Source organism: Pelecanus crispus, chromosome 14, assembly GCF_030463565.1.
Source record: "Pelecanus crispus isolate bPelCri1 chromosome 14, bPelCri1.pri, whole genome shotgun sequence".
NCBI lineage: Eukaryota > Metazoa > Chordata > Aves > Pelecaniformes > Pelecanidae > Pelecanus > Pelecanus crispus.
In genome coordinates, this window is record NC_134656.1 from 1,987,373 (window position 1) to 2,013,147 (window position 25,775).

The following is a 25,775-nucleotide window of genomic DNA, read 5'->3' on the forward strand; positions in this document are numbered from 1 at the left end:
CGGGGCTGGCCGGCTCCCCCTTCCGCTGAGGTTACTCTGGCCTGCTCACAGCTTCCTGGAGACCGTTACGAGCCCTGCTCCTCACCACGTCTTAAGCGGCTCTGATTCAGCAAGAGCAAGCTGGTGTATTGGGCGAGCCGTGTTTCACTTTGGCTGCTGAACTGCAACAGGGGCTTGGTGCTTCTTCAGCTAAAGCGGGATGTGATCCGAGCTGAACTTCAGCTTCCAGGCAGATAGGAAGAGCTGCCTCTCCTCTAGGACCAAGCCTTCCCTTGCAGCTAGAGCATGGTAGTTCCTCCCTGGCACACAGCAGCAAGAAGTGGGAGCTGGGGAATGGGAGCAGTGTTTTGGTTTTTTTCCCTCCTGCTCACAGCCCTGCTGCAGGCAGGAGACCTTGGTTTGGGGTTCTCTCCTTGCAGAGAGGTCGCAGGCTGCTCTCTGTACCCACCAGCTCCCGCGAGGTCAAGGCTCCCTCCCTGCCTCAGTAGCATCGGACAGAGCAAGCACATCCCGGAGGGCAGGCTCTCCCCGGGGTGTAAGAGCTTTAGCGTTCACCGAGGAGAAACACCCACCAGCTGCCTGTATCCAGCACCAAGACGGAGCCATACAAACAGCTCCATGGCTGTGGGGTCAGCCTGCTCCTCAAGAGCAGGGTCTCTACCTCCCACCGCCACTCATGGCATCTCCCCCTCCCAGGGCAGCAGCGCCAAAGGGCTGCGAATCCTTCTGGGCACCCCTGGCGCATGACAAAGAATGGCTCTGTTCAAGAAAACCAGAGAGAAAATTTATTCTTCTTCTTTATAAAATATCTCCAATAAATTATATAGGCAAATATTTAAGTTAAAATAAATTAACTCCGCTCTATGCTGGGACATGTGGCTGTCCACAAAATGAAACTAGGTTTTGTGTTTCTTTGAAAAAATATGCCCTAGATCTCCAATGTACGATTTGAAAAAAATATCTATGCTTGGTGAGGAGGAAGGAGAAATCTCTGCAATGGACAGAAGGGGTTAAGGTGCGGTGCTGAAGCTGCCTGTTGCCGGTGGCGTTTCCGTATCCAGCTAAGTGCTAAGAGCATCTTCATCGTCGCTCCAGTCGGGAGGAGCGTCGGTCCCGAAGTACCGATCGCCAAAGTTCCCTGCGGGGAGAAAGAGAGAGATACAGTCATGGTGGGTGCAGCTCTGCAGGGAGCCCTGGGACCATCCCCCAGCCGGCAAGGAAACAAAAGCACATTTATCCACCAGCTCAAACAGCTCTAAAAACTCGTGTAGCAGCAAAACTGGAGCAGCCTGGAGGCTGTTTTAGCACCCCGTGGCAGGGGTGTTTCCTGGCACGGCAGAGGTGAGGACAGAAGAACAGAGTGAGCTTGTTTTGGGTGAGCTTGTTTAAAGGTGGCAGCTTAGGGAATGAGGTGGGCACAGGTCTGCCCCAGCTGTCCCAGCCCAGCTCCTCCAATCTGGGGCTGGAGGAGGCTCGGGGCACGTGGAACGGTTCCCTCTGCCAACAAGGCTACGGCTGCCCGACAGCGCTCAGAGCGTGCGTGTCGATCCCAGCACCCACGTGCCAGCAGGACCCAGGAGAGGCAGTGGGTCCCCGGGTAAAATAAGGCCAGATTGAAGCTGCTGCTGACAGCCAGGGCTTCACCTCCTCTGCTGAGTGGGCCAGAAGCACCGAAAATCCCCCAGCAACAGGTCATTCCTACTCAGATACTCACCGATGCCCGGGATTATCCGGAAAAGGTCATTCACCTTCTTGTCCACAGCTGTGGTGATGATCTTCACCCGGGGGAAAGCGTAGGCGACCGAGTGGACGCCCATCTCTGCCATAAGCAGGGAGAGGAGGAAGATCTTGTCTTCTGGGACATCATGATCCTACAGGAAAGGCATGGAGACAGCTCAGGGTAAGGATTTCTACGGCAGGTTATGGCCCATGCCTCCGGGAAGCGGCACTCGGAGCGCTCGAGGGCCCTCCTGCAGCCACCTTCCCTCCTCCCCTCTCCGTGGCCAGTTGGGGTTACTGGGCACGGGACCAAGAAACCAATTAAATCTGTCACGACACAAGGAAGGGGCGACTTTGTCAACAGCTGGTTACAGAATCGCCCCAGCTTGTGCCGTCTCCCACGACGCCCTCCTTTGCAAGGAGACAGCCTCAGCGCCAGGCCCCTCAGCGTGGCTGCGGCTGGTGCTTTGCACGTTATTTGGGGGGCAAACCACCCGCCCTCGGCAGCGTGCCCGACACCCTCCGTACCAGCAGCACCCGCACTGCCATCATGGCTGCTGCGCCCGTGGAGACCGTGCAGTCCATCAGGATGACGTGGTCTTCGCTGATGTCCTTGGGCAGCCGCAGGTAGTGGAGCTGGGCAGGGGGAAGAGAGGTTCAGCTTAGAGGCTGCAGGCTCCTGGCGAACGGAGCAACCCGAGCCCTTCTTTTCAAGGGCTGAAGGATCTTTCATGCACCTCCGTCTCTGCGACCCCAGCTGTCGGCTTGGAGCCAGGTGCTGGTGCAAACACTCGGACAGCAAACCAGCCCTCGCGTGCACCAACACGCCGGCAAAGCCCACTTGAGAAGCTTTCAAAGCACTCGCTTTCTGAGCGCTCACCCCCTGCCAAGATCAACTCTCGGATCGCTGAAGAGCTCTCAGGAAATACCCAAGTCACCTCCTGCACACAGGCTAACACCAGGAGATGCCCTCGGCAGCCCAGGGTCCCGGGTTTTACCTCCGGCTCGCCCGTGTTGCAGTTGGTCTGGATGAGAATGGTCCCGATGCGGACGTCCTTGCACACCGCTCGCAGCGCTGGCTCCATGGTCTCACCCGCTCGCAGGATAGACACCCCGGTGATCTGCAGCACGCAGCGAGGGTCAATGGGAAGGCACAGCGCGGGAGGTGCACGCCACCCCCCTACGGCATTGGGCCTCGACAGTGGGGGACTCTAAAGCCCAAAGCACATCCCTTCCACGATGGGTTGTGCTGCTCCCAGTTCAGGCTGCCTCCCCCAGTGGGAGGGCAGCAGTGGCACAGTGACGGTGCTGATGGCAGCCCTGGCCACCGACCTGCAGTGACGGTGCTGATGGCAGCCCTGGCCACCGACCTGCCGCCTGTCCTGATGGTACAGGGTATCATACTCATGACAGCAGGCACCAAACCCAGGCCTGATGGAAGCCCCGAGAAGCCGGGGGTGTCCTTCCCCTGCATCCATAGGGCTTTCAATCATAGAATCATTTAGGTTGGAAAAGACCTTTAAGATCATCCAGTCCAACCATCAAGCTAACACTACCAAGTCCATCGCTAAACCAATTAAGGGGAGAGTCATAATTTCATGTTTCCTGCCTTGGGGGCTGGATTATTTTTTAATGAAAGTAAAACCAGGAATCACTAAGGTTGGAAAGGACCTCTAAGATCATCAGTCCAACCATCAACCCAACACCCCCATGCCCACTAAACCATGTCCCCAAGTGCCACCTCTGCTTGTTTTTTGAACCCCTCCAGGGATGGGGAGCCCCCCACCTCTCTGGGCAGCCTGTTCCAATGCCTGACCACTCTTTCCGTGAAGAAACTTTTCCTAATATCCAATCTAAACCTCCCCTGATGCAACTTGAGGCCATTTTCCTGCCACAGGGCAGGGTTGAATAGTTAAGTACCTTTTGCTTCCACTTACCTGCTTCCCGCTGTACGTCCTCCCTTCGTAGTCCTGTCCCTGCGGCGTCTGGACTGTGCAACTCTACAAAAACCATGTGAGAAGCATTACCAGGGGCTCTGACGCAGCTCTCCGAGGAGCCCTGGTACCCGTGAGCCGTTCAGCTGCGGGCTGGTCCGGACCCTTGGAAACCGAGCCTGGACCAAGAGTTGTCACCCAGGGCCATGCCATTGCTCCAGGGCCTGGGGGAGCCCTGCCCGATTTTAACGTAGGAGGAAAGGGCTGATACACAGGGAAGGTTGGTGGAGCAGCGCCAGGACTGTCCCGGCTCCCTGGCAGTTACAGGTTCGGAATCGGAGAGGAAACACAGCGCCTGCTGCCCATCCTCCCAGCTACACCCCTGGACCCACCTGGAACGGGAGCAAGGAGAGCGCGTGCTCGATCAGCAATCGCATCAGTCTCTTGGAGTAGAAAATGAACTCATCTCTGCTGGTCTCCTTGTTCCTAGAGGGGAGGGAAAGGCAATGTAAGCTGTGGGCCAAAATGTGCCCCGGGAGGTGCTGACAGAGGTCAGAGGCTGCGTTGGAGGAGGGCAGCCCCTGCCCCTGTCAGCGCTTTGTTTGCATGGGGTCCATGAGCCTGGCATCGCGGTGGCAGTTTTAAGGTAAAAGGCAGAAAAATTGTTGGCAAGACTACGCAGCGCTCACCACACAGCTCCCATACCCAGGGCCCACCACCATTTACCCTGTCCCGTGTCCCCAAAGTCGCGAGGACAGGGCACAAGTGGGATTCGGGAGTCCAAAGCGAGCTGAGCCCGCCGCAGCCGGCAGCCAAGCCCCATCCCGCCCCAGGAGGCCGCGGTGGTGGGGGCTTTACCTGATGATGGTGTGCATGCCCCTCACCTGAGGGGTGCTCTTCAGCACGCTGAGGGTCTGAGGAAGGGGGTGGCACTGGTGGGCAGAGGCCAGGGCGGCCCTGAAAACCAAACACAAGGTCAACGAGGTCTCCGGGCAAGGCTGCCCGAAGGCTGGTGCACGGCACACGGCCGGAGCCATCCTCCCAGATGTCATCTCACACTGCAAAACGCACACCAAGGCCAGCCAGCCCTGCGCGGTCCCCCGCGATGGCAAAGGGACCTGCTCGCACGAAGGGCGGTCGGTGGAGCCAGGACGACCTCGCCGCCCGAGGACCGTCCCTTCCTGCTGGGCAGCTCACCCGTGGTTGGCCCATCTTGGTTTCCACTGGTCGGGAAGAAAGTGGAAAATAAAATCAAAACTTTCTCCTGCTCGGGAGTGTCTTATCTGCTGGTGGATCCTGAACTCATGGGGAGAGGAGGAGCCGTTGCAGTTGTCTCTGTCCTACAAGTGCCAGATGTCACCAGGAACGGGACAGGTGGCCAGGCTCAATGCCAGGCTGCAACGAGACCATTTCAGAGGGTGCCTGGCCCGTTCAAGGATAGTCAGACCCACACCAAATTGGGCACAGCTTCAAGACTTTACGGCTGGACGGGACTGGCTTTGTGTGACTCATCTCCACAATAACTAAAAGGGTTGGGAGCTATTCTGGGATCAAGGGAACACCATTCACGGGGAAGCGCACAATGGAGCCCCATTAGTCACCTCTCTCTTTGAGAGCGGCAGTAATGAGATGAAGGTCACATCTATTTGGCTTCCACAAGGCTGGGCAGGATGGACAAGCGACTTTGTCTGGGAGGAGGGCTGGGGTCCGAAAGCCACACGTCAGATCACACACGTGCCAGCGGCTGCATCCCGGTCAGGGAGATGTTGGGGAGGAGGAGGAGGAGAAGAGAGCAAACAAACAAAAGCACCAGGTGAATAAGACTTCAAATCGAGCAGAAACCTGGATTAACTGCGCACACGCACACACACAGAGGCACGCAAGCGGAGAAGAAGACAGAGAAGATGACTGGGTAGGAATGGAGGAGGGCAGAGTTAGATGACTTGAGGCCTCCATCCACATAGCCATCTCCTGGTCTTGGCGGACCAACACCAAACGAGACATTCCCAAGGCCTGTGGGTACTTAAGGGCTCCTTCTCGCTTTTGCCAGCTCCGGCCCTGCGTAGCAGCGAAGAGCCCCTACGCAGGGACCGCTCCCAAGAGCGCAGACAGCCCGCAGCCACGCTGTGGGACCGGCTGCGCTCCCGTCGCAGGCTTGCCCACTGCCGGCAGAGCCCGGCTGCGTCGGGGCCAAGCCCAGTGCGCTCCCGCTGCCCGCACACCCCCCGCCTCTTTGGGACAAGCAGCCCTCAAGGCCCCCGACCTGCCGTCAGCGAAGCGAGCTCACGGTTAGTCACCGCAGTTAGGGTTAGCTGCCTTCGGAGATGCTCCCACGCCAGCGCTCTGCCCCCGCAACGCCCTGCTTCTTCCTCCTGCCCTGGGGACAGGTTCTGGGGGGCACGGTTGCCATCCAGCCCTGCCTAAACCCCTCCTGGCCCCAGGGGTGCCGAGCCACGCGGCGGGTGAGGACCTGAGCCCTGCTTTTGGCGAACGCTGGTGCCTGCACAGGGGCTGCGTGTCCAGGGCAGGGGGGGCAGAGCTCAGCCCCCCAGCACAGAGCCACACACCAACTCACGGCCCCAGCTGGGCTTGCTAAGGGGACAAACCGCTGTCCCCCAAACCAGAGGAGCCGTCGGGCTCGTAGCCCACAGGGCTGCCTCCCACCCACCACAGCCCACCCAGGGGCACACGCCTGAGCTTGCCACGGGCGTCTCTCCCCTCCGTCGCTGCCAGGTGCACGCTGCAGCACCCCGCCACGCCAGCGGGACGGGCAGCCCCTCTCCTGCCCCGGTCCCTGCGGTGCTGCAGCGGAGACGCGGTGCGACCCGGCTCCTGCTCCCTGCCGCAGCCGCCAGCGAGCGCTCCTACCCCCGAGAGCAGCCCCACGTGCCTGGGAACACCTCCCCTGCGCCCCGAGCTGTCAACAGTCCCCGGGGAAATGCTGTCAGCGTCCTGTCACCGAGCTTTCCGCACATTCCAGCGACACCCGCGCAGGGGCTGGTGCTCAGTGCAGGGACGGGGAGGTCTGGATGCAACCCTGCTCGGGCCCCTGTCCCCGACAGCCTGGGGAAGCCGCTCAGTGCTGTGGGGGTCCTCACGGTGATTTCCAGAGGGTGGGACAGCAGCAGGTCCCATTTTTGGGGTCAAGATGATGTCTCAAGTCCCCCCACCCCGGTTTGCCCTGCGCAGCCCCAGCACAGCTGCCAGCTCTCTGCCCGGGTTAGTACCGCGGCTCACGCTGCACAGCCCTCGCCCCCCTTCCCCGGCGTTAGTGTCACAACCAAAACACTGCCGTTAGCGTTCGTCTCCTCACATATCCCAGCGCAGCTTCCTCTGGTCACCAGGTAGGAGGGATGTTCAGGGGAGACAAGACAGGAAAACACGAGAGTTTAAGGGGAGAGGGACAAACACGACATGAAACAGAGGAAAAAGCACTGTCATTAGTCAAAGGGGAAAAAAAAAAAAAAAGAGGCCCTAATTGATCTATGGCTCTTGGACCTGCCTGGTGCCTGGGCCATCGCCGTACAGACCCCAGCGCTCCTCCCTTGGTGACCAAGTCATGTCACGGCTGCTCTCCACGGCACCGGCTCCACGGGCGGAAAGCTCTGCCCGCTCTCACCGCCCCGGCGTCACGGCAGGGCCACTGCCGCATCTCTGTCCCATGCAGTACCGCACGCAGCACCAGCTGCGGCTCTCGGAGCCCGCAGGGGAATGCCCAGCCCTCGCCCGGGGCTCTGCTGCAGTCCCAGAGCAAGCACAGGCGCTCAAGGCCAAGCTTGCAACACCTTCACCCAACCTGCCCCGCACCCATGCAAACTGCTGGTGGGCTCACAGGGGTGCCCACCTCCTGGCATGCCGGAGAGACGATCTGCCCAAGCCTCGGAGAGCCTGGAAAGCCGAGAGCACTGGGAACACCGGGAGAAACCCAGCTCCAAACTGAACATCGCCGCTCGCCGGGAAGACCTTCCTTCCCACCCGGAGCGATCGCCATCCCCGGGAGAGCGGCTGCAGGTTGAGGCAGAGCGAAGAGCTCGGCCCCTCCGGCAGCCGCCCCTCTACAGCCGTGCCGCCTGCGGTGAAACCCCCTTGCCCAGCCCTGCCGGGAGGGACGGAGGGAGCGGGTCTCTGCCGCCACGAGCCGCAGGCAGCGAGAGCGATGCTTCCTGTCCCTCCCCCTGCCAGGCAGGACTGTGATGGAAAATTCAGACGGGCAGCCACGAGCACGTCAAGAGAACATCTCACTTTGGAAACTCACTTCCCCCCCGCCCGAGAACAAAAGCTTTAAAGGAAGAAAAGAATAAAGAAGAAAGCAAGAAAGAGAGAGGAAGGGGTGACCATCTCTCAGGAAGGCTTCAGGGAACGTCCTCAGCTCTTTGCGGAGCATGCTATCAAGCAGGAAGCAGACAAGAGACATCCAGCTACAAAGGAGCTGATGCAGTCAAGGCATTTTAAACACGTACAGCAGCTGGCTTTCACGGCTGACATTTCAAACGAGGGCTATTAAACTGCGCCACGGGTTGATATTTAAAGACACAATTGGCAAAGGGCATGCCAAGCTGATCGAGACCTTGGGGGTGGGGAATATTGATTGGTGAGGGGAATTTAGCTGAAAAGAGCACTGGCTCCGAGAGCTGGGCTGGCTGCTGAAATAGAAGGGATGGAAAACAGGCTCAGCCGAGAGCACTGCGCCTCGGCAGGCACGGGCTCACCGGTCCAGCTCCTGCTGCCGGGCTCGAGGAGGAATACTCACCTGGGAGCGCCTGTACATAATTACACCCTCAGCACACGCACGGTTAAACGCGTGGGAAGCTGGACAAGAAACATCCCAACTGCAAGGACGCTAAGGTCTGACCTGCGCTCTGCGGGAATACGGAGGAAGGCAACGATGCTCCTCAGCAGCCAGCAGCTACAGGAGGAAAACAAGGCTTGCAGGTCCAGGGAACGGCACCGCTTTCTTTAAACTCCCCGGAATTCACCCATTTGATCAGCAGGGAGCGGGGGAGAGGCACTCCCTGCCCGTCCCAGCCACCCTCTGCGTCGGGAGAGGCCGGCCAGGGCCGGCCTGGAGCACACGGACCAGCAAAAGACCTCGGAATGGGGCCAGATCCAAGCACCCAGGTTTTCTTCTCCCAGCTACAAAGACCTCGCTGCGTCCCGCCACGGCCACCGAAAGGCGGTGACATCGGAACAACCACCGTGACATTTCGGTGAAGCCATTCAAGACAGGAGGATGGGGAATTGTTTAAGATGAAAAGCCGCCCCTGTTTGCCAAGCACGTCTCGCCCGACACACGTCTCTCCATCCACCGCGCTCCTCTTGCGAGCGCAGAGGAGCTGATGGGAAACCGCAGCAGCAGCAAAAGCACTGGGACTCCAGGAGCGTAAACAGATTTTTTTTTTTTTTCTTTTCTTTTGGCAGGAAATTTTTTCCAGACTTTCTGGCAAAGGCATAAATGGAAACCACGAGCCTTGAACAGAACATAAAAATGTCTGTGGCTGTGGGTATCGCTGAGTTATTTTTGGAGGTCAGAGTTACCTTTCCAAACCTGCTATCGCTATACTTTCTTGACATATTATTAAATACTTGACTGTTAAGGTGCACAAAAAGATCACCTGCACTGAGCGCCCCTTGGATTCAAGAGGAGAATCCCTGGAGAGAAAGGAAATTTTATATGTGTATATATACACACGTCCCTGCGGGCGCACAGACAGAGATACACACGCACCTCAGCCTACTCCCTACCGTTATTCCTGCAATTTTTTTAAAGCAACAGCCTTCTCTGCACGCTAAAGAGCACCTTCCCACCTGGACCTCCAGACATGCAGGGAAGCGTACACTGTCTGTATGGAAATGTCAGGCCCCACAGTGTTAAACGAGCAAACAGAAATAAAATAAAATATCCAGTTGCTTAGTCTAGGAAATGAACGGCTTAAGCAGAAATAAGTCAAGCAGAGTCTTCCCCTGTTCATCTTAGGTATTTTAAAAGCTTTTTGTACGCTAAATATAAATTTTAGGGTTACTTGAGCTACGTGTCTCCAGTGACGGAGCTCTAAATGGAAACCCACCTGCGGTAACGCATCCCCTCTGCTTCCTACAATACCTGGAAACTTAGCTGGCTGCTTAATGGACGCGAGAGAGCTAACATCCCATCTGGATCCACGCGCTGGAGAGGTTAAATAAATCAATGTATACTTTATAGCATCCACCTGCAGATACTGAGGAATTAGAAATCCTGCTGGATTAGGGCATACGTATTTTCTTAGTCCCCAAGTAGCTGCCGCGCAGTCTTTAGACGCTGCAGGAAAGCGGGTGCCTCTCGCCGCGCCGCGGGACCCAGGGCTCCCACCACCCTTGAGCTGCTTTGTTTAATTGAATAATTGCTGTTTAGTGACGTTTAATCATCAGGGATGGAGAGCGGCTCTGAACAACCGCTCGTCTTACAGTACGAAGGGAAATAAAAGAGAATCCCAGGACGCAAAGCCTCCCCTCTTGCAGAGGTCGGGGGTCCCCAGCGAACAAACCTGGCCCTGCGTCGGGGGTCTGCGCTCAAGGACAGACGGACAAACGCGTCCCTGGGGAACAGCCCTGTCCCTGCTGGTCCCAAAGCCAAGGACAAGGCGGCCTGTCGTCAGCTCTGAGCGTGACGAGGCCGCGCGTTACGTCGGTCTCGACTGCGGGTGGGGGTTAGGCCAAGCAGTGCCTGGCGTTGGCAATGCCTCGGGCTGCACAGACAGGACAGAGTTAGGGGCTCTTACCTGACACTGAGTTCACGCTGCGGCAGCAACACAAAGACACAATGCAACCGGTATTAAGCATTGTCAACACCAGGGTCGTTTCAAGATAAAAGAAAAGGAAAAATAGGAATATTTTCCTGCATTCACATGTAGCCTTTTCCCCTTCTTCCCCTCCCCAGGTAAATGAAAGCCCCCCCCACCCCAAGCCGACCCCTCGCCTGGCTCGCGGCAGCGCTCTGGGGAGGAGCTGCCAGGTTTGCTCGCTGCAGCCTCCAGCCGCGAGCTTTCCCGGCCAGATCCCATGGGCTGGGAGAAACAGCCATTTCCCCCTCCCTGGCCTGCGCCCCGCGGCTGCGTGCCCGCCTCAGCCCAGCGCTAGCGATGACGCCAGGGCTCTGATCCATACTCCTGTGACCTAGGGTTTGGGAACCAACTTCCCCCACCTGCCAGAGCTTAGCGCTGTAAATCCGGGCAATCAGAAAATCCCGACTGCCGCCTGCAGCCCTGCGGAGAGCAGGGTGCTCCGGGTGGGGGGGAACTTCCCATCACGCCTTTGCATCAGAGCGGTCCCTCCTGAGCAGGCGTGGGACGCACGATGCTGTCGCGTGCCAGCTCGCATCCAGGGGCTGAGCAGCTCCGGCTGCCTGGGAGCTCAGAAAAGGCCTGCAGGAATCGAGCCCTTTGCTTTCCAGTGCCTCCGTCTCCAGGTTGCGCTCCGTCCACCTCTCGGGACATCGCTCCGAGCATCTCCACAACTTAAAACAGCAAAGCTACAAACGTGGGGCGGGAGGAGGCTGCGCTGCTCAGGGGACAGCAACGCACAACAGCGTCATTTGATCGAAGGGTCCCAGGCTCAAACCACTGCTCAGGACCGGCCCCGGACACACAGAAGACGGCTTGTTAAACCCCGTGGTGGGGAAGGAGATGGGACCATTTGCCTGGATCTGGGCTCAGGCTGGGCGTCAAACGTGACAAGACTTTGGGTTTGGAAACCCATGGGCTGCACCCGACACAGAAGCGGAAAAGTGGGCTCTTGACTGGAAAGACTGTGCAGCGGTGTCTGCAAGGGGGTGAAGAGGAGCCAGAGCCAGAAGGCTGAAGTACTGCGGGGTTTGGGGTGATGCGGGACCCGGGAGGGCTGCAGACAGTGCGGGCACATCACTCGGATCACTGGAGGATGGCTGGTTTGTCCCCAGGCAACTTGCTCTCCCAGGGAGGGAAGGAAGCTGCTACGGACCACAGCTTGCAGAGGAGCCTCGCGCTAACCAGAGCACAGGGACGAGGCAGCCTCCTTCGCCGAAACGGAGGGAGCCGGGCTGGGAGGAGCTCAGGGGGACAGCCCTGCGGCTCGCACGCCTGGAGCACGGAGGGAAGCCAGGCCATTCCCACCTCGGCACCCAGAGCGCCACTTCCTGCAATGCCACCGCTGCGCGGGCAAGGTCGACCCCACCACTGGCACCCGGGGGAGCGGGCAGCTCTTACCTCTTCCAGCTGGCTGTGGACGTGCTGAACGATCAGGTCAATAGCCACCGTGTTTCCGCTCCCTGCGGTGAACCGAAAGCAAAAGAGACACAGCCTGGTCAGGACCAAGGCGCTAGCGGTGCCTGAAACATGTTTCTTCCCCAAGCTCCCTGCTATGTTAAGAAATACACCACAGCCCAAGCATCCCTTCCCTAGCAAAGCATCATCCAGCAGGAGACACTCCTGCTCTTTCTAAATCCTTATTTTGTAATCTATTATGGAATATCTAGAAGTCACCTCTAGCTTTTAAAGCGCTACGCTGCAGGAGCTGGTAGAGCAGGAGGCTGTTTGAGCGCAAAGTGCAGACTTTCCCCTAGGAATCTGCTTTTGGCCAGCGTTTGGAGATGCTCAGCTGGAGGGACCTTTGCTTTGGCATGTGACAGCCACCCCCCTGTCCTCGCTAGCCGGAGCGCGGTGGCACTGGCCAGCAGAGCCGAGGGACGGGGTCTCTCGGGTCCTGCTCAGGACTGAGCCACGCAGCAGCTCGGGGCGGCCCTGGGCAGGTACCTCGGGGCACGACGATGTCGGCCAGCCGCATGGTGGGCTGGATGTACTGGTCGAAGGCGGGCTTGACAAACTTGTTGTACTGCTTGATGACACCCTCGATGTCACGGCCACGCTCACTGATGTCCCTGCGCAGCCGACGTACCAAGCGGATGTCCGAGTCCGTGTCCACAAATATCTTCAGGTCAAGGAGCTGAATGGAGAGGGGAAGGAACAAGCCCCACCAGGTTAGGTGTGTAACTCAAACCGACCTTCTCCACCGGCCACAACCAGAAGGCTGAGCCCTGTGCACCGCACAACACCGGTTTCACAGAGCTCGGCTCAGCTCTGCCCCAGCCTGGAGGGAGCTTTGCCTCTGCAGCTCCTGAACTTGAACCTGGCCGGCAGCGCAGACGCTGCAGCCAGTCCCTTGCTGCCACCTGCCCCTTACTCTCATCCCCCCCGAGATCTGTGCTGCTCCAAACCCCATCTCCACTTCTAAGCAGCCCCCAGCACCTTGGCTGGGTGCTATTTAAGAGCGAGGAGGAGACAGGAGAGGTTAACGCCCGTGACACGGACCGACAGGCTCAACCCAGGAGCTCGTTAACGCTGGAGGGGAGCCAAGCACAGCAGGTGAGCTCCTGACACTGCCCTTAATTGCAAGAGACAAGAGCAGGGATGCTGAGAGGAAGCTCCCAGGGGATTTACCCAGCTGTCCACTGGAGGTCATCGTTGCTCCAGGAAAGTGCAACCCGAACGCTCACTTGGCAGGGAAGGAAACTTTTCTAGACTGAGCTTGGCTACGTTCACAGAATCACAGAATCGTTTAGGTTGGAAAAGACCTTTAAGATCACCAAGGCCAACCATTAACCTAACGCTACCAAGTCCACCACTAAACCAATTAAGGGGAGAGTAGTAATTTCATGTTTCCTGCCTTGGGGGCTGGATTATTTTTTAATGAAAGTACAAACTAGGAATCATTAAGGTTGGAAAGGATCTCCAAGATCATCAGTCCAACCATCAACCCAACACCCCCATGCCCACTAAACCATGTCCCAAAGTGCCACCTCTGCCCGTTTTTTGAACGCTTCCAGGGATGGGGACTCCCCCACCTCTCTGGGCAGCCTGTTCCAATGCTTGACCACCCTTTCCGTGAAGAAATTTTTCCTAATTTCCAACCTAAACCTCCCCTGGCGCAGCTTGAGCCCATTCCCTCTTGTCCTATCGCTAACTACTTGGGAGAAGAGACCAACACCCCCCTCCCTGCCCCCTCCTTTCAGGAGCTGCAGAGCGATCAGGTCTCCCCTCAGCCTCCTCTTCTCCAGGCTGAACACCCCCAGCTCCCTCAGCCGCTCCCCACCAGCCCTGTGCTCCAGACCCTTCCCCAGCTCCGCTGCCCTTCTCTGGACACGCTCCAGCACCTCAATGTCTTTCTTGTGCTGAGGGGCCCAAAACTGGACACAGCATTCCAGGTGCGGCCTCACCAGCGCCGAGTACAGGGGGATGATCGCTGCCCTGTACATGGCTCACTCCCTCCTGCAGCGTTTTTCACGTACCCAAATAACTCCCAAGAAAGCCTGAAGTGCTGGATGAGTCCACACTAGGAACACCGGGCTTTGTGCAGTAGAAGTACAGCGGACTTTGCTTCTGGCTGTGCAAGCCCAGGCATGCAGCATGAGGTGGGCTATTTCTGGTCCTATTTATGCACCACCACTGCCAGGGACCAGGTCACCACTTGGCTCCCAGTCCCTGCGAACGAATGCCTGAGATCAAGGTCTCTGCTGAAACGCCTGACCTCTGCCGGCGGCTCTTCCCCCGCCGCTGCAGGAGTCGAGGCTTATTCCTCCTGCACAGCGAAGTGCTGCAGCGGCCGGGGTAGCCTGGAAGAGGTCATCTCCCTGCTGCTGACCCTCAGGAGGAAGCACGCTCCCACCACCTCCCCCCAGCTGGCTATGGGGTGGAGGGCTGGGTCATAGGGGCGATGCTGAAGCACTGTGGGAGGACAGGGTCCCATCCAGAGGCACGCAGGAGCCCCAGGGCACCTGGGACCCTCTTTGCGCTGCGATACAAGGCCGCAGAAGAGGGGGGCCGCAGCACTCGCGCCTGTCAGGCTTCCCCAGATCAGATTCTAAACCCTTCCCCACCTTCAGGAGCTCCTTGTCCGCGAATGCCATGATGCCTTCAAAGATAATCACGTTGGCGCCGTAGAGGGTTTTCTGTGGGGTCAAAGTCGACGTTGTTAGACAGAGAACACGTGTTCAGAGATGCCCCACCCCAGGGTATCTCTCTGGGTTGTTAGCGACTGCGACAGCAGCTCTGCTCACCCGAAATATGTGCCCTGAGCCAGCCGCGGAGCAAAGGGCGACTGCACAATTCTGACTGCAAAAGGCAGGGGCTGGGGGGGTCCATTCGGCACCCCCCTCTCCTGCCTTGGCAGGGCCCCCACCTTGTCCCGCCCCCCTCAGTGTCCCGTACCCATTCCTTCTTCCGACTGTGGGTGGTGAAGTCGTAGATGGGGATCTTCACGCTCTTGCCTTGCTTCAGCTTCTTCAGGGTGGCGATGATGAGGTCAAAGTCGAAGGCATCGGGGTGGTCAAAGTTGAAGTCGTTGCTGGCTGCCTGCTCCTGCTGCTGCTTGGTCAACACCTGCCCACAGAGAAGAGCTTCGTGCACGTGGCCGTCCCCACCGGCAGCCGTCCCTCGCCACCGCCGTGCCCAGCAACCTCTCCCCCCGCCCCAGGAACCGTCTGAATGGGGAACCACAAGGCTGTCGCTAAATCCACACTGCGTTTCCCCATCGGGGGTTATGCCAAGGGCCACGGCAGCCCGAGGAGCCTGGCCAGGACAACGTGCAGCCTCACCTTGTAGAAGGAGTCCATGGAGAGCAGAACCACCCAAGGGACATCAAGAGCCTCAATGATCATGGTGGCCACCGTGGTCTTCCCAGAGGCGCTGCCTCCTCCCAGGCCTGCCAGGAAAGAGGGGATGAAGCCACCAAGCCCACAGTCTGCCTTTCCAACCGCAGGCTAGAGCCCAGGTCCTGCCCTGTTGCACTAAGTTGGAGGAACCTCCAAAGAAGGAGATCGATAGGCACTACGAGAGAGAGCTTATCCTTGAAAATGTCAAATGGCACGTACTATAACTGCCAGCAATGTGCACAGCAAAAGCTGGGAAACCCTTCGTTAGATGGTTGTGTAACAAGGGGAGAGCTGGCATGAGAACCAGCCTGGACTAAACCCCCGGGAACTCGTGACAACCCAGGCAACAAGAGTTGAGGGAACAACAAGCAAAGACTGTGGTCTGCCCCGTGCCTGCTATAATCCACCACCCCCATCTGCAAGCTCTCAGCTTCTGCCCAATCCTACGGCTCACCCAGCCAACGCTGGACTAACCATGGGGACTCTCCCTGCTCCCGTCTGGGCTGAGCAGCTCACAGCCTGGAGTCTGGAGCCAACCTCAAGTTTCCAAGGAGGCTGCGGAGCAGGAATCCTCCCAAGATCTCCCGGAGAGCCACCGGGCAGGCAGCACCGACGCTGCCCGTGCTACCCTGCCACCGGCTGAAGCGCAGAGGTGGGACAGAGCCCGGACACGCGCCGCCTCTGCCTACCTATCACGAAGGCCTCTTTGGACTGCGTCCCATGCTCATTGTACCACGGTGGCCGGCCAGCTGTGTAGATAGTCCTCTTGCTGGTCCGCAGCAGGGGTGGCTCAGACTTGCACTGGCTAGTGGTCCGCTTTCGGGGTGGCTTGGTGGAACCCACCGCAGGGTACAGCCGGTCTAAGGATTCGGCGCTGCTGTTGCTGGGGATGGGGAGAGGAAGGAGCTCGGTTACGGGTGTTGGGGAAGGGCCCATGTTCCCGGTGCCAGGGTCTCCAGGGGATCCCACGCTGTGCGGGTGAGGGATGCGATGGAAGAGGGGGAGATGCAAGCACAGCCCTGCTGCAGCACCACCAGCACCCGCACCTCTGCAACCCCAGGCCGTGGCCAACAGCAGGACATGCTCACGCAGGACCACATTTTAACCTGGAAAAGGTGCGGCACAACCATCGCTTCCTACAGCCTTACCGCTTGGGGAACGTCTACGTTAAGTGAACGCTCCAGTGAGCCCTCAAAAGCACCGAGGGGTCTCGTTACGGAGGGCGATAACCTGTCCCGATGTGCTGAGGGACCCTTCTGGAGGATGGAAGCCAAAATGGGCTACAGCTCAACCGTCCTCTTCCCCGCCACGCACAATCCCTTTCCTCTCCCCACTTTGAGCGCTCCGCTCCCACCCAAACCTCTACCTCTCCCCCCCTTTAGGCCTGAACCCCCTGGGGACAAGCCTGCAAGCTGGCCAGAGCCGGGCAGCGGGGCTGCCAGGCTTTTGCATCTGCTTTGCCGTGGGGGCTGGCGAGCGCTGAGCCCAGCCGGAGCCCTGGCGCTGCAAAATGCCTCTCTCTTACCTCCCCTCCCGCCGCGGCGCGGGGAGGGAGGGCAACAAACCAGCGCAGCCCCTTCGAGCTGGGCAGCGGGAGAGCAGCGGCTCGGGGGTGGTAAGTGGCCCCTGGCCAGGAGATAAGCAGCAGCCGCGCCGCCCGGCCAGCGTGCGGATGGGGAGGATTATTTATACCAGCTCCCACTCCTCCCCGCTCGCAGTTTCGCCGCCTCGGGCTGGACGTCTCCTCCCTGTGAGGAGGTGCAAAGGGGTCTCCCTGCTCATGCTTCCCCCGGCTGTGACCGGGCTGGAAACGAAACCTCTGCAAGGTCAGAGAGCCCCGGGCACTGAACACGCCAAAGCCGGCACCGTTTGGTACAGCCCAGCCGAGCTGGCAGGGCTTTGCTGCCTCTCTGTTATTTTTTGCTCTTGCAAGGGCTTAAACTGCAGGGCTTTACAGATTTTGGGTTGATTTTTAAGCTGTTTTGGTATGAAGATTAATTCCCTTCCTTCCCCCAGCCCTTTTTAGAACAATTTTAGATAAAGGTCAAAATTTGAGACCAGCCATCTGCACGTAAAGCCACCCGGCAAATCCCCCGAGCACGGCGCGAGCCCGCCGGCACGCCATCCCCACCTCCCGCACCGGCACATCCCCGCGGAGCGGGCAAGGAGACGGCGATTTGCCCGGCTTTGCCGAACCCCTCCTAGCAAACAACCAACGCCGACCCTACAAGCGTGCACCCCCAGAGTCCCCCCGCGCGAGCCTCAGGCCACCAACGCCCCATCCCGTGCACGAGCCCGTTGGCACGCACGGCCAGCACCGAGCACCGCCGGCCTCTGGCTCGCCCAGGAGCCGTAAACACCCCGAGGATCACTTTTAAAAAGCAACGTTGGGAGGTGAGACCCGCCGGGAAAGCCTTCTGGGGTTTGTTTCTGCGCAAAGATGTTTCTCTTCCAGCAGAGAGGCAGGAGAAGCAAACCCAGACGGGGTTCTTCGGTCTCCTCTCCCACCAGCGATGCTGCAGCAGCCATTAGCCACCGCACGCTATTCCCAGAGCAGGGCCGGCATCAGCCGCCGCCACCGGTGCATACACAAAGTCATTTTGGCTTGATAAAAGCAAGAGATGACAAAGACACGGTTGTTTACCAGAAAATAAACCGGCTGCGTCCCCAGCCCCTCTCCCGGGACTGCGGTTACTCGAGAGCCGTGCCGCCGGCGCTGCCGCCGAGGGCTGCTCAGCCGGTTTTCCTCCGGGGATACACGCTGGTCTCCGTGCGACAGGCGAGCGTTTCAGGATGCTCTGCTCTTCGGCGTAACGCAGTGCCGAGCTCTCCTGTGCCAACCTCAGCCCGCAGATGCCGCGGCCGAGACCACAATCCGCACGCGGTGATGCCGACCGAGGCCACGATTCTCAGAGCGACTCCGAGTTGGGCAAAACTCTGGTTTAGAGAGCCGGAGAGGAGCCCGAGCGAGAGGCTGACCTCTGCAAAGTCTGCTACCAGCATCTTTGATTAGTACCCACATAACCACGGTGACGGGACGGCGCAGGGACGGCCCTCGGCGGGAAGCGGAGCTGTTCCTCCCTCCGCACGCCCGGGGCCGCTCGTGGATGCAGAATTTTAATCCTGTTCCAAGAGTTGGCCTGCTTTGCCTCCTTTCATCCAAATACTCTTGGACTTGCACCTAAATTCTGTATCTATAGATATCTAAAGACACAGAATTCTCTGTCTGTATCTATATAAGAGGTAGATACTCTACACCTCTTAAAGTTTCCCATGATTTATCTCAGATAAGCCATGGGGAGGGCTGCAGAACCGTCCTGGAGTTCTGCAAAGGTCACGCGTTTTCTCCTAATGTTACACTTCAAGTTTTGTAGATGTTTTCCGCGGCTGCCTTTGCCAGGAAGGGACTCTCCTCCCCTCCGAAGGAACGGCTGACCCCAGCCACCTCGCAGCTATCTCGGCCGTTTCTTCCTATCGCTTTTTAAAAACTCCAAGCAGCAGCGACAGAGCCCGTGCAATGCCCCTGCCTGCGAGGTAAAGCACCCGGAGGAAGGGGTGCTATAAATCTCTATTTATAGCTGGAATTAATGCCATTGCTCTTACCCAAGGACGGTCTTTGTCCCACGCAGACCCTCCCAGCCTTCCTGAGCAGGGCGTGCCCCTTGGGTTTCAGTGACTTGATGCCACAAGAAGGCAAATAGGAAGGGGAACGTCACCCTGGGCTTGGTAACCCCCATCCTGCAAAGCTTTCCGGGAGGACTCAGCTGCCACCCGCTCTCCCAGACCGTCCCCAGATGCTGGGGACGCTTTGCCTTCCCTGCAGCCGGTGCGTCCTTGCTGGAGTCTGCCTGTGCCCCCTCGCCCGATGGTGGGGTCCGCTGCCCAAAAGGGCTCTCCAGCCCCGCCGGCATGAAGCACAAATGAAGCGTTTTGCTCCCGCTTATCCCAAGCATGGATTTACTGGAGCGAGAGGGGCACCCCTCTCCTTTCCCTGCCGCTGCTCCCATCCCCGTGCCCCCCACGCTACGGCTCTCTGCATCCCGCCGCCCTCCGAGACCTCCGACCGTCCCAGATCGGTGCTGGGCTGGGGGAACGCAGCAGGTCCCAACAGCCCCCGCAGCCAGCAAGGAAAAATGGCCAAGCCCCAAACCTGAACCGGCAAGCAAACAGGAGAGCTCGTCCTCAGCCCCGTAAACACCACGCCGAGCAAGCGCCCAGCCCTCCAAATCCACCCGCCGAGTCCCCCGCACCCTGCCGTACGGCGCCGGGCCGGCTTCATCCCGTATCCTGCGGGAAGCTGATCTTCCCCCCAGCTGCTCCCGGCGCTTTTGCAGCCTTGAGCCGGGCAGGAGCCGGGGCCGGGGGCCAGGACCCGAGCTTGCCAAGGGTCCGCTCCAGCAAGCAGGGACTGTAAGCAAACGGGTTAAAAAAAGTAAAAAACCATCCAAAACCGAAGCAAAGGAGGAACTCACCTGCCGTCCGGCCCGAGGGCCCAGCAGCCCGATATGCGGACGCTGGAGAAGGCCGGGGGACTGCTCATCTCCACCCCAACCTCCCGGCGCTACCGTGAGGAGCGGGCGGCCGCGCCGGCGGGGGTCCCCACGGTGCGAGGAGCCATGCACGGGAGCGTCCCCCAACCCCGGCACGGGGACCGCGGGTTCTCCAGGGGCTGGGGCGACCCCGACCCCCCCCCAGCAGATCCGGGGGGCTCGGGATGAGAAGATGGAGGAAGGCGAGGAGTGCTGCCGGGGGAGTGTCTTTTGCTGGGAGCTGTGGAGCGGTCAGCACGCATAAGAGGATAGCTTAACCTAGAGATTACGTTCATTACCTGATATTAATAGCACTGGCTTGATTAAAGAAAAAGCGGGGGGGGCGGGGGGGGCAAAGTGACACCTCCCCTCACCGCCCCCCTGCCCAGGCGATAAACACCGGCCCCCCCGCGCCTCTGTTCTGGGACGGGGGCTCCTTCAGCTGCCTGGGACACCGGGGCTCGCCGGGGCGGCGGGGAGGGCAGCTCTGCCCGGTAAGTGCGCGGCCATGAGCCCGGCGAGCCCCCGGCACCGGCGGGGAGGAGGCTGCAGGGGGGCAGGAGGCCCCGGGGCAGGGATGGAGGGGGTGCCCAGCCAGCACCCCGCTTCCAGCCGACGGAGCCGGCTGGGGCTCAGGGCCGGGGTGCTGCTGGCCGTGCCGGGATTCTTGGTGCGGGACTCATCTCCCTCCCTTGGCTCCCGCAGCTGCGAGCCCCCCCGGGGCTCAGCTCCCCCGGGGAAGAGCTGCCCCTCGCCGTCCCCTCGGCCCCGGCGTGGGTGAAACTCAACACCCCGGGACTGCGGGCAGCTAAGAATAACGTGCTGGAGCCCTGCAATCTGCTCTCTCAGCCTTCCCCCTGCCAGCTGCCCGCTGCCCCCCCGGCCATTTCGGCTCCTCTCCCGGTGCCAGCCTCGCCGGGGAGGGCAGGGAGCCCGGGCACCCCGCGCCGAGCAGCCCTTGGGGGTTCCAAGGGGGTTGCTATGGGGGTTCCCCACCTTGGGGGAAGCCGGGGTGGCAGCTGAAGGGCGGGACGGCCGGCAAGGGCTGGGAGATGGCCGGGAATCGCGGGAGAAGGGGTCCCGGCCGGCCCTGGAGCACAGGGGCTGGGGCAGAGCAGCACCCAGCACTTGGCTGCTGAGAAAGGGGGAGGTAGCGGAGGGCACCCCAAAAGGTCAGGCAGGCTCTGCCCGGGACATGGCTCCTCACCGCGAGGTCCTGCAGTCACCAAAGGAGCCCCCAGCCCTCCCCGGCACGGCAAGACGAGAGCTCGGCTCCAACGCACCCACCTCCGAGGGGGTACGGGGAGGATGCTCCCCCGCATTTAGCATCAAGCAGAACGGCTGGAGATGGGGCCAGAGACGGCGAGAAGACCCCTTCCTCCTCCTCCTCCTCCTTCCCGAAGCACCGGGGCTATTCCAGAGGCGGGGGACAGATGCTGCACTCCGGTGCCCTCAGCAAAGCCCCGCTGAAGACGGGGGGCACCGGGCACGGCCACACCGGCCCCCTCCCGCTCCGGTCCAGCAACGGGACCCGCAGAGGAGAGCATCACCCCGAAACCCGTCTGAACGTCTGCAACGCTGCCAGAGAGCGGGGCCGGGGCGCTGGCCCCCGAAGAGGGGCTGCAGGAGGAGCACGGGGGGGCTCAGAGGGAACCTGTCCCCAGCTCCAGCCACGGCTGCTGCCCCAGCAGCACCGGCGAAGGGAGCCACGATCAAAGGAACCTCTTCCAGCCTGCGATTTCAGCACGGGCTCCCCTTTCTCTGCAAAAGCTCCTTCAGAAGTTTAAAAATAAAATTCTCTTCCGCCGCGATTTCTATTCTTTCTCATTAAAGAAGCGAAAAAGGGACACGGAACTCGGCGGTGAGGAGCCCTTGCCCTCGCCAAGGCGACGCTGTTCCTTATCGCACCCTCCCCGGTGCCTTTTTTCCTGCCTTTGTTTAAAACGCCCAAGCGATGGGAGCAACTCTGCCGGCAGCTCACCCGGCATCCCAGCCGGGCTCCCAGGTAGGATGGGAATCGCCCGCACCGGCTCTGAACCCTGGCAGCGACCGAGCCTTCCTCCCGGCACACGCTCCTCCACTAATCGCCTCCGCGTCCCAATTCCCTTCCCGGTTTCCGAGCCCTTGCACAGGCCAAAACTCCTGGGTTTTGGACTTCTTTTTCTTCTAGATGATTTTTAAGCGCGAATCCCTCCTCTGTAATCGCAGCCTCCTCCCTTAAAATTGGGAGAAACAGCAGACCCTGCGAAGGCTGGGGTCCCCTTTTCCTTCCAGAGATGGAAAGCTGCTCGGCGGGTTTTCCTTGGGATTTAAGGATGGAAGCCATGGCTTTTCCTGGCTTGGTCGCCAAATATTGTCACCGGATCCATGTAAAAGCACAGGACACGCCAAACCCACAGCGGAGGGGTGCCCGGCCCCGCGGGAGAGCGTCCCTCTCCCGGCTCCCACCCCTGCCAGCAGCACCCGTGGGTGCACAGAGGCCAAACCTGCCTCCTTCCACCTTCGAGCGTGGTCTTTGCTGGGCCGGACCCATGGGTGCCAGCCCTCAGCTGGGCCGTTCACGTCCTACGGCTTCTTTAACTCAGGCCGAAAGCGGGTGCGCGGCAACAGCCTGGTGCAAAACCCCGGGGCACCCAGGGCGGCCCCGCACCAGGAACCCCCCGGCCAGGGACCAGGGTGAGACGGGGCCCGATCCCAGCACCCTGCGAGCACGCCAGGCTGGAGGACGAGTTTTGTGCCGGGAGTGCACAAGGAAAGGCTTTGGGTAGCCCTAAGTGTCGGGATGGAGGAACCCGCCCAAGGGATGGAGGAACTCGTGCATGGGATGGAGGAACATGCCCGAGGGATGGAGGAACTCACGCATGGGATGGAGGAACATGCCCAAGGGATGGAGAAACTCCTGCATGGGATGGAGGAACACGCCCAAGGGATGGACGAACATGCCCAAGGGATGGAGAAACTCACGCATGGGATGGAGGAACATGCCTGAGGGATGGAGGAACTCACGCATGGGATGGAGGAACATGCCCAAGGGATGGAGAAACTCCTGCATGGGATGGAGGAACACGCCCAAGGGATGGAGGAACACGCCCAAGGGATGGACGAACATGCCCAAGGGATGGAGGAACACGCCCAAGGGATGGACGAACATGCCCAAGGGATGGAGAAACTCACGCATGGGATGGAGGAACATGCCTGAGGGATGGAGGAACTCACGCATGGGATGGAGGAACATGCCCAAGGGATGGAGAAACTCCTGCATGGGATGGAGGAACATGCCCGAGGGATGGAGGAACATGTCTGAGGGATGGAGGAACCCACCCAAGAGAAAGAGAAGCCAGCCCAAGGGATGGAGGAACCCACCCAAGCGATGGAGGGACCTGCCCGTTAGTGGCTCCAGGGGTGCCGAGACGCTGCCCGGCAGCCCTGCCGTGCCCGTGCCTGTGCCGTGCCCCTCCTGCAAAGCCACCGAACACGGCGCCCGCTCTTCCCCAGCCTCGCACCAAGCTCTGCCCTGGCCAGAGCCCCCCCGGAGCGGGACGGAGCATCCCCGGGCCGCTCCACACACACACGCGCGCGCGCTCTTCCAGCTCTAGTAAGGACTCCGACTCCGAACCACAAAAGCACAAACGTTTCCCTCTTCAAACCCAATTACCTCGCTGCTACGGAGCGAGGGCCGCGGGAACCGCGTGGTCAGCCTAACCGGCGGCTCGCTCCGCGGTGGAAGAGGTTGGGTCATACAACCCGGTTACTCATCACCCCCCTGGCCGGCGCTACTCGGGGCGGCTCCTTCCTCCCCTACTCATCCTCAGCCTCCCTGCCACCCGCCGCTGACTCACGAGAAGGGCAAAGGCAAGGCCGTCGCAGGCAGCTGCCGGCTCCGCGGCTGCCGAAACGCGCGGGCTGGTTTGGCACCGACTCAGGCAGAGCCGGCGTTGGTTGGTGCCGCGCGGGACGCCCGGGTGCTGGTACCCGACAACCGGTGACGCCCGCATCCCTATGACCGCGTTTGCCGCATTAGCAGCGCTCTGGTGATGCTCCGGGACTAATTCCTGGTTATTTGGGTGTTTGGGAGTGGTTGTGCCCGAGAATTGTGGTGACAAAGGGAAAAATAGAGGGAAAACTTGAGTGGGGGGGGAGGAAATTGTAGAATCATGGAATCGCTTAGGTTGGCAAAGACCTTTAAGATCATCCAGTCCAACCATTAACCTGACACTGCCAAAGTCCAGCGCTAAACCAGTTACGGGGAGAATAATAATTTCATGTTTCCTGCCTTGCTGGCTGGATTATTTTTTAATGAAAGTAAAAACTGGGAATCATCAAGGTTGGAAGGGATCTCTAAGATCATCAGCCCAACCATCAACCCAACACCACCGTGCCCACTAACCCATGCCCCCAAGTGCCATTTCTGCCCGTTTTTTGAACGCTTCCAGGGACGGGGATCCCAGTGGGCAGAGCTGTAGTCATAAATAAAACAGCACTGAGTGGTTTTTGTTTTTTTTCGGCGGCCAACTCGCCCCGCTCCGCTTGGCGCTTCGCCTTTGCCGGAGCGGATGCCATGCGCCGGCTTGCACGTCTTTAAGGTTGAAAAACGAGCAAAAAAAAAAAAAAAAAAAAAAAAAAACCGCAAAAAAAAAAAGGAAGAAAGCAAGAAGGGAGAAGCCCAGGGTGGGAGAAATTGGGGGTGAGCGGGATGCTGCGCCATGGGGGGGAGGAAGGAGCGATGGCATCGGGGAGGCCCCACTCGCGGAAGTGGCATCGTGGGACGGGACCGGCGGCTCCGGGGCCTTGCGGACCGGTCCCGTCGCGGGTGGGGTCGTGTCGGGGAAGGGTGCGGGTCCTCACCTGTCGTGCGGCTCCTCCGGAGCCCCCTCGGCCACCGGGGCCGCGGCCATGGCGCTGCCGGGGAAAGAGCGGAGCGGGCGGGGAAGCGGCGGGGGCGGTGCTGCCGCGGGGCTCCCCGGGATTTGTAGTGCGGGGAGGGGGAAGGGAGGGCGTGGGGTGCTGGGGGGGGGGGAGTGGGGGGAGAGGGGTGCTGGGGGGTGTAGGGGGTGGGTACGGGGGTGCTGGGGTGCGTGGGGGGGAGATGGGTGCTGTGGGTGCTGTGGGCATGGGGGGGTGCAGTGGGCACGGGTGGGTGCTGGGGGGGGAGATGGGTGCTGTGGGCATGAAGGGGTGCTGGGGGGGGAGATGGGTGCTGTGGGCACGGGTGGGTGCTGTGGGGGAGATGGGTGCTGTGGGCATGGAGGGGTGCTGGGGGGGAGATGGGTGCTGTGGGCACGGGTGGGTGCTGTGGGAAGCAGATGGGTGCTGTGGGGGAGAGATGGGTGCTGTGGGCACGGGTGAGTGCTATGGGAAGCAGATGGGTGCTGTGGGCACGGGTGGGTGCTGGGGGGGAGATGGGTGCTGTGGGCATGGGTGGGTGCTGTGGGAAGCAGATGGGTGCTGTGGGGCATGGGTGGGTGCTGTGGGGGGGAGATGGGTGCTGTGGACACGGGTGAGTGCTGGGGGGGAGATGGGTGCTGTGGGCATGGAGGGGTGCTGTGGGGGAGATGGGTGCTGTGGGCATGGGTGGGTGCTGTGGGGGAGATGGGTGCTGTGGGCATGGGTGGGTGCTGTGGGGGAGATGGGTGCTGTGGGCATGGAGGGGTGCTGTGGGGGAGATGGGTGCTGTGGGCATGGGTGGGTGCTGTGGGGGAGATGGGTGCTGTGGGCATGGGTGGGTGCTGTGGGAAGCAGATGGGTGCTGTGGGCACGGGTGGGTGCTGTGGGGGAGAGATGGGTGCTGTGGGCACGGGTGAGTGCTATGGGAAGCAGATGGGTGCTGTGGGCACGGGTGGGTGCTGTGGGAAGCAGATGGGTGCTGTGGGGCATGGGTGGGTGCTGTGGGGGGGAGATGGGTGCTGTGGGCACAGGTGGGTGCTTGGGGCATGGGTG

The 25,775-nt window shown here is 60.2% G+C and overlaps 1 protein-coding gene across 6 annotated transcripts; it reads right to left on the minus strand.

Moving 5' to 3' along the window:
* Positions 1-1,054: 1,054 nt before the first annotated feature.
* Positions 1,055-24,733, minus strand: UCKL1 (uridine-cytidine kinase 1 like 1). 6 transcript variants are annotated; one of them, XM_075721043.1, is made up of 15 exons: positions 24,684-24,733; positions 15,999-16,192; positions 15,253-15,359; positions 14,867-15,037; positions 14,536-14,607; positions 12,416-12,605; positions 11,870-11,931; positions 6,967-6,986; positions 4,512-4,610; positions 4,046-4,139; positions 3,657-3,719; positions 2,718-2,840; positions 2,248-2,355; positions 1,715-1,871; positions 1,055-1,138 (listed from the first exon to the last, which is right to left on the minus strand). In XM_075721043.1, exons 1-15 carry the CDS (start codon positions 24,731-24,733, stop codon positions 1,062-1,064), a joined length of 1,587 nt encoding a protein of 528 aa, XP_075577158.1. In that variant the 3' UTR covers positions 1,055-1,061. The 6 variants fall into 6 exon arrangements, with proteins under 6 accessions (XP_075577158.1, XP_075577156.1, XP_075577157.1 ...); XM_075721041.1 differs by lacking the exon at positions 24,684-24,733 and adding an exon at positions 19,782-19,849 and having other exon boundaries at positions 15,999-16,186; XM_075721042.1 differs by lacking the exons at positions 6,967-6,986; positions 24,684-24,733 and adding exons at positions 10,409-10,425; positions 19,782-19,849 and having other exon boundaries at positions 15,999-16,186.
* Between the last annotated feature and the right edge of the window lie 1,042 nt (positions 24,734-25,775).

Coding starts and splice junctions, on each gene's coding strand:
- UCKL1 (XM_075721039.1), bottom strand. CDS start 19,849: ATGAGCAGTCCCCCGGCCTTCTCCAGCGTCCGCATATCGGGCTGCTGG. Junction 15,360..15,998: donor CAAAGAGGCCTTCGTGATAG/GTAGGCAGAGGC, acceptor CTTTCCTGGCAG/GCCTGGGAGGAGGCAGCGCC. Junction 3,720..4,045: donor TCTCCTTGCTCCCGTTCCAG/GTGGGTCCAGGG, acceptor TGGTTTTTGTAG/AGTTGCACAGTCCAGACGCC.